Source organism: Sorex fumeus, unplaced genomic scaffold (assembly GCF_029834395.1).
Source record: "Sorex fumeus unplaced genomic scaffold, SorFum_2.1 ptg000063l, whole genome shotgun sequence".
NCBI classification, from domain to species: Eukaryota; Metazoa; Chordata; class Mammalia; order Eulipotyphla; family Soricidae; genus Sorex; species Sorex fumeus.
The window spans coordinates 20,532,916-20,540,586 of record NW_026606120.1 but is presented as its reverse complement, the minus strand read 5'-3'; the positions used below and the strand labels follow the sequence as shown (position 1 = coordinate 20,540,586).

Genomic DNA, 7,671 nt, shown 5'->3' with positions numbered 1-7,671 from the left:
TCCCCCCTTGCTATATTGTTCATTTGCCACCTTTTTTGAGTGATCTCACCCTCTTCATCGTGACCCCAGAGCAGCCTCTTTGAAGAAGGTGGTGTTAAGTAACTCAGTTGCAGAAACTTTAAGTAAGTTACTTGCCAACTTTTCTGACTTTCATCCATCAGATTCTTATTTGATTTTCTCACATGCTACATGTCTTTCTCTGGGTGATTTTATTTATTATAGTATCATTTATAGAAGGATGATGCCCCAATATTCTTTCCACTGGATTAGGCCTCTCTAACTCAGACCCTGAACTAAAATTGAGTTAATTACCAAGTATACCTCGTGTGATCTAAGTGTTGGCTCTGGTAATGCCTTGTTCCCTTCCAATAGGTCTTTTCTTCCAAAATGTCTTATCTTTTTGCCCAGTGGCAAATGTTAGCCTCCGAGATCATCAGTGATCTCTTTCTTGAGGGACCCAGAAGGAACTATAAGTCCCACCAGATTCTTGCCTGTCCTTTATGACTTTACCAAACATCTGCTTGTTGGGATATATTATATACATTTCTATGCTTTCATAGCCTCTTAATCTGTGACCTGCCACTGGGTGAGCACCAAGCTTTCCTGGTGACCATATGGTGTTTTAGAGTTGCTTGAAAAGTAAATGAAGGACTCTGGAGAGGAAGAATATCACTTGTAAGTTTATGAAAATACTTAGTGAGCTTAGTCAAGATGGAATTGTTGTCTGAGATCCAGTACATACCCGCACTTGGAACTTTATGTAATTCCACCTATCTGCCTTCTGTCTTTCATGTTCCTGCTGCTGTGTCATCTGTCTCCTTAAGAAAATTATTTCTGGTACCTCAGGCCTTTTTTCTGCTTCCTTCTTGTTCTCTTTTGCATCATTTGTGGGTGTAGCTTATTGAGTAGTTGGGGTGTGTCATCTTCTTAAGATCTCTCTCCTTCACTTGATTCTAAATTCCATAAGAAAGCCATCCCTACTGTAGGTTTATCTTCTTCATGTTCTTTGCTGGCCCAGGGCTCAGAGTCTGGTCTCAGCGGAGCTCAACAGATATTCCTTGGACAGATGAAGAAAAGTAGCTATGAATTATTCCTTCTTATGCTTATTATGCACTTAAAAAACTTAGTTGCTTGGTTTAATAACCTTGGTATGATTAATAGCATCATCCCCAACAAAAGTTCACCATGTACTGAAGTCTTTCAAAGACTTGATAAGACCTTGAGTTTATTTAGACATAGTCCCATCCAGAAATCCCTAGTTTACATTCATTCCAATATAGAGCTAAATAATCTTAGTACAAAGCAGTGCTGAGTGACAAGACTGTCTTGCATGCATAAGTGGAACCTCACACTGGGGATGCAAACTAGATCAAACTAGATGCATATGACATTTTATTGATTGAAATGTACAGCAGTTGGACCCGAATGATCACTAAAAGGACCAGAGCACATGCTTTTCACATGGGAATGCCAGGTTCCATCCCTCACATTCTCACATTGTATAGTTTCCTGGGTATCCATGGAAATGACCCCTAAGCACTGAGCACCACCAGCTGTCCTCTCAATCCCCAGAATAATGAATATTTTCTCATAATGCCACACTCTCAAATTGATCATCATGATTTCACAGTATCTAATAGACTGAGGAAACATCTGAGCAGGTTTTCTGATAACCTTTCACTGTTCATCTGAACTTCCTGATATCTGTTTTCTCTTTTAGCATTGATGCTGCTTTAATTTCTTACAGGTTTGCCCCCTTGATTAACACACTAAGTAAACATGAGAACAGCTGAGTGTTTCATTGATGAAATTCAATGGTCAAAGAAATGAAAGAGATCCACAGATGAGAGGCCAGGTCTGGGCCATGATCTGATGCTTCATCCTCTGGCAAAAGTGTTAAGCGTATATGTGTCCTATAGCTAATTATTTGTTATCAGGTTTACTTCTTTGGAAACTGACTTTTGAAAGCAGTGCCTTTTATCATTGACCCCCGATTACTCTAAGTCTTGAGAGCTGAAAGGAATATACCTGTTGCCTAGATAGATTGGGTTCCATAATAGTATTTTTGTCTACTTGAAAAATTTTAGATATAGGTTAATTCTCCATTTTTTAATGTGTTACTTGCCCCGATGAAAGAGAGAATGGAAGATATTTGATAACCCACATTTGAAGAAAATAGCTGTACCTCTTGGACAAACTAGGACTGTTATGTGTGATAAAGGGAACCCCTATCATGCTCAGTTTTGATGACCTTAGTAGTAGTTTATACTATTGTTTTAGTGACACTTATGATTCTTAAAAATACAGCCCTTATCATCATTCTAATTTGGATGAGTACAAGAACTCCCCAAGCTCCTTATTAAGCATCTATGGTTGCTGTTTAAGAGAAGGTCCACACAAGGTCTGAGTATTGCCTTGGATCTCCCACCCAGGCTCTGAAGGCAGTCTGTAGGATGGGTATGAACACCCAATACTTGCTTGGTATCCCAGCCTCCTGCTCACATCGCATTTCCAGTTCCTTCTGTGACTCTAGTTTGTTGCACTCGAGGAATTATGATAGCATTTCTGAAAGGTGGTATCACTGAGTTCATATAAACACAGAATGAATATTTTTGTCATTCTCTTATCTTTTGCTCACTGTTACGATTATTGTCATCCTGTTGTTCATCGATTTACTTGAGCGGGCACCAGTAATATCTCCATTCGTCCCAGACCTGAGATTTTAGCAGCCTCTACTTACTCGTCTTTCCCAATGTTGCCAAATTGGAGGTTCTTTCAGGGTCAGGGGAATGAGACCTGTTATTTTACTGTTTTTGACATATCAAATACGCCATGTGTAGCTTGCCAGGCTCTGCCACAGTTACTATATTTTTTTAAAAAACTATCTTGGGAGCACCTCATATGGCTACCTCTGAGACTTCCAGTAGTCATCCCTGAGTACAGAGTAAGCCCTGAGCATATCCGGGTATGGCTTCCCCCAAAACAAAACAAGCACAATGATAAAAAAAAAAAAACAAAAAAAAAAACCTCTGATACTGTGACCAGCACATTGGCTTTATACAGTAGTGTTTGGTACATGCAAATACATACTGGTGGATGATGATTCCTTTCTACCTTCTTGTTGACTGGACTTCATCCTGCCTCACTGACTTGGCGTCTGCCTCAGACACAGAGTGCTGTGTGATTAGAGTTGCGCATCATGGTCCAACAGCAAGAAACTGACTGACACCAGTTAGCTTGTAAATAGACCTACTGCCATTTTGAAATGCTGGGATTCATGTAGTGTCTTTGAAAATAAATAATTTTAAAATGATAGCGGAATTAATATTTTAATATGGGATCCACACCCAACAATGCCCAGGGCTCCCTTCTGACTTTGTGTGGAGGGAAGCGTATGTGGTTCTGGGGACCAAACTTCAATCACCTGCATACCTCTTCTGCCCAAAACAAAATGATTCTTATGTTGGGAGAGTGAAAACAAAACTGGTTGCTTTTTTTTTAAGCTGCCAAAAAGACTGAAAAGCAATCTTTTCCAGAGAATATTTTTGTTCTCATTAATTTTTTCAAATCTGTTTCCCTTTCTAGATCTCTCTTGGATATTAATTGGAGCCCACCAGCATCATGCCTGAGCAAAGCAATGATTACCGCGTGGCTGTGTTTGGGGCAGGGGGCGTCGGAAAGAGCTCCCTGGTCTTGAGGTTTGTGAAAGGCACGTTCCGAGAGAGCTACATCCCCACAGTGGAAGACACCTACCGGCAGGTGATCAGCTGTGACAAGAGCATTTGCACGCTGCAGATCACAGATACCACAGGCAGCCACCAGTTCCCTGCCATGCAGCGACTGTCCATCTCCAAGGGACATGCCTTCATCCTGGTGTACTCCATCACCAGCCGGCAGTCCTTGGAGGAACTCAAGCCCATCTACGAACAGATCTGCGAGATCAAAGGGGATGTGGAGAGCATCCCCATCATGCTGGTGGGGAACAAGTGTGACGAGAGCCCCAATCGCGAGGTGGAGAGCAGCGAAGCGGAGGCCCTGGCCCGCAAGTGGAAGTGTGCTTTCATGGAGACCTCGGCCAAGCTCAACCACAACGTGAAGGAGCTCTTCCAGGAGCTGCTCAACCTGGAGAAGCGCAGGACCGTGAGCCTCCAGATCGACGGCAAGAAGAGCAAGCAGCAGAAGAGGAAAGAGAAGCTCAAGGGCAAATGCGTCGTCATGTGAAGGTTCTTCTCCAGGGAGGAGAGCGGCGTGTCCCATCTCCCTGTCTCCCCCCCGACCCCCACGTGAAACCCACAGCCATCAGGGTAGCATGTCAGATGCCCACGTGTTCAATGTTGCATTTCAACCAAGACATGCCCGGTTGTCCTTGGAGAGGGCATGTCATACATACGCCACCAATAAGCATCCCCCTCCAAAATCAGGGAATCTGCCAGACAAGGAAGTGGAGACAAGGCTCCCAAGGATTGAGGTGCACCAGCCGTTCCTGAAAGCACTTTTGCATTAGGAGGCAGCAGAACTGGTACCCCAGGGGAGCGTGTATGTGCAGAACGAAGCCACCTTCCCCTGTGTCATGCATGGGCGAGCATGTGAACCTGCGGCTGCAGATCATGCTGCAGACCAGAAGCCAAGGACATCCACGATGGAGGGAAGGACCAGGAAGAGGGGAGGAGACCAAGCCAAAGTTATTCTCTAGGGTGGTTTTTGAGCTGTATTTAACATAAAAATGAATCTCACCTGGCCTCCCCCAGTAGATTTTCACTGCCCACCCCTAGCTGGTCCCTGAGCCCTGCCACCCCAAGGGATGTACTGACCTCTCCAGACCTCGCTAGCAACTGTTGTTTTAACCTGTCGAGTATTTTTGTCTGCGTCCCATGCTGAGTTCACTCAGAGCATGCTGCTCCATCAGAAGTATGTCACTGTTGAAATGAGGCTTCCATGACATTATCCAAACACCACAACTCCCTGTCTGTGAGACTTCCAGGGTTTTCAAAATGTGAAGTTTCCTTCCTGGACCCACAATAGGGTATAACTTCTTCCAGCCCTCAGATTTTAAAGAAAAGCAATTAAAGTAGCTCTTTTTAGACCTTTCCCCCATCTCCTCCAAGGAGGTTTTCTTCTTTTAAATAACTTGGTCTGTATCCAGCTCGGGAACAGCCAACAAAGGCCATCAAAGAACAGAAGCACACTGTTTTCTAAATGACACAAACATGCATATGCCATACTTCGCACCTTACAGGGATACTTTGAAACAGAATTCCTTCACTGTGTTTTTGATGATCTGTTGAGAACAGAGTTCTATTCCTGGAAAATGTGCTCAAGTGATAGGAGATTATCTTGCACGTCCGTCATGAATGTCTTGGAAGAGCTGTTCAATGCAGCATCTCTCTGGACACATGATCTCTGCCCTGTTGATCCTTCGTCTTTCCAACCCAATTGTGGACCCTGCTGATTCCTGCCTGCTGGGCCAGGGCCTAGAGACAGGCACCTGAGCTGGCTTGTCAAGAGCAGGGTCATGTTTGTTCTTGACACAGCTGCTCTGCCCTCATCTAGTCAGGCTCTGCTTCCTGAAGATGCCTGTGAGTTCTCTTTGTTCCAGGCAGCAGAGGGTTGACTCCTGTCCCCACAACCCCCAGGCTGGGAACAGTCCTGCTCCTTTGGGATTGATTCCAACACACAGGCCATGTTCTCAAATTTGGGATGAGTGTGGGCCCCTCTTGTTAATTCCACTGGCCTTTTGTTATTTCTTTCTGCTGTCCTGGCAGGGCCAGGGAGAGAAGGGAGAGCTTGTACCTCTGCAGACCATCTCCTGTGTCACTTGCTGGTTAATCTCTCTGGTGAGAGTCTTGACTTTGTTGCTCCTGTCTTCTCTGCTGACTCTGGGGAGGGATTAGGAGGAGAAGGGCGGAACCATGAGGACCATGGACTTTAAGGCCCTCCCCTGGCCTTGGCCTCTAGGAGTGAACCCTGAGCAAGAAGATCTGAGGGGGTAGCCAGAAATCCCCACCAGGTGGCCGCCCCCCTCAATCTCTTGATCTCCTGGGTGCTCTTTTCTCCCACACAGCTAGCTCTCCACAGACCCACAGAGATAGATCTAGTTGGCAGTATTCAAGAATATTTGTGCTTTCAATTTCTCCCTACTTTTATCTTCCCCCCTCTTTCAATTCTCAGAAGTATCAATTTATAATGTGGATATGGATTAAGTAGAAGAAGACAGAAGTTGATGCCATAGTGGGATTTAGAGAATTTGGGGGGCTCCTCTGGGCTCCAAGGCAGATAGGGTGCCTGCCAGGTCTGCAGGCTCCTTAGCTGAGCTCTGCCTTTGAACCCAGGCTTTCTGGACTGATAGAAGTTAGAACGTCTCTGTATTCTCTCCCAGCAGTATCTGTGTTTCTAAGACTATAGAGCCTCATCAAAATGACAAGCTTCTGATGACCATACAGTGAATCCCATTCTGGACACCTTTTGTGTGTTTTGGTCCTGAGTTGACAGGAGGAATGGAAGCCTCAATGGTAGGTCTTTGTTCTGAGATCATCTCCTATGAGCTGCATGGAGGTTGTTGATGAGCATCTCAAGGTAATCTTTTAGGAGCTCCTCAAATGACTCAGGGCTCGAGGAGTTAGTTCGCTTGGATCTGATATTTTTAGCATTTATGTGGCCCTTCCCCCAGATACATGGTTGTGGTACTTGAAGACCTGTCCTGTGTTGTTCAGGCGCACAGAAGTTTTTTTTTAACGGTCACAGTAAGTGATACCACTCAAAATATTGCTTCTCCAGTGGCACTTTGGGCATAAGCATGGGGCTCTGTGAGTTCCCTTCTGTCCCTGCTAGCCCCTCCTCCATCTGGTGACAAGCCATGGGCGTGCCCTGGGCATGCATGCAATACAGCAAGACCAACACAAGAGCAATATTGAATTGTTCATTAGATCTACAATTATCTATGTAATATATATCCTTTATCTTCCTGCATTTTTGAAGTATAAAGTAGTATGTTGTACATATCTGTAAGCTAGTATATTTGTTTCACTGTTTCTAATACTAAGAAATGCTCATTCTTTGTAGAACAAAAACATATTAAAATTATTTAAAAATTGCTCTGTGATACTTAATTTCCCCCTCCAATTTGTAATCTGTTCCTACATGCACCTCTGAAAATAACCATAACCCACAGGATACCTTGTAAACCCTAAAAGCTTTGCCCTGAAACCTCATTCCCCACAAAGAAGCCCATAGATAGAGTATTTACAGAGCATGACTTTTATACATGTGGGATACCAATGTGTATATTTATACTTAAGGTGTATTTATTGCTATAATTCCATTATCTACTCTATTTTATTTACTCTGCAATTATAAAAATCATTCTTGCATACAAGTTTCTAGTTGCCAGTAATGTTCTGAAAACAATAAAAATCTATTAAAATAAAGCTTCAGCTCTGATGCCATGACTAGAAAGTGGTGATTCTTATTCTCCAGCGGGGAAGCCTCAGGGGTGACCTAGTTCTTCTGCAGCTGCTTCATGTGCTTAGTGATCTGACCGGACGAGGTTATCAGACTCTGCTGGGGTCTGGTGTTGGTGACAGCAGCTGCCAGGCACACTTCCTGGGGAGCTTTCCCAGCTGGCCCCTGACATGCTACTCTGGGAAGATCAGGTAAGAGAGAAGGAAAAAGGAC

At 44.1% G+C, this 7,671-nt stretch overlaps 1 protein-coding gene across 1 annotated transcript; it reads left to right on the top strand.

The window, feature by feature from the left end:
- The first annotated feature begins 3,553 nt into the window (after window positions 1-3,553).
- Window positions 3,554-4,224, top strand: DIRAS2 (DIRAS family GTPase 2). The gene has a single exon (XM_056127042.1). The coding sequence runs from the start codon at window positions 3,622-3,624 to the stop codon at window positions 4,219-4,221; it is 600 nt and encodes a 199-aa protein (XP_055983017.1). The 5' UTR covers window positions 3,554-3,621; the 3' UTR covers window positions 4,222-4,224.
- Window positions 4,225-7,671: the final 3,447 nt, after the last annotated feature.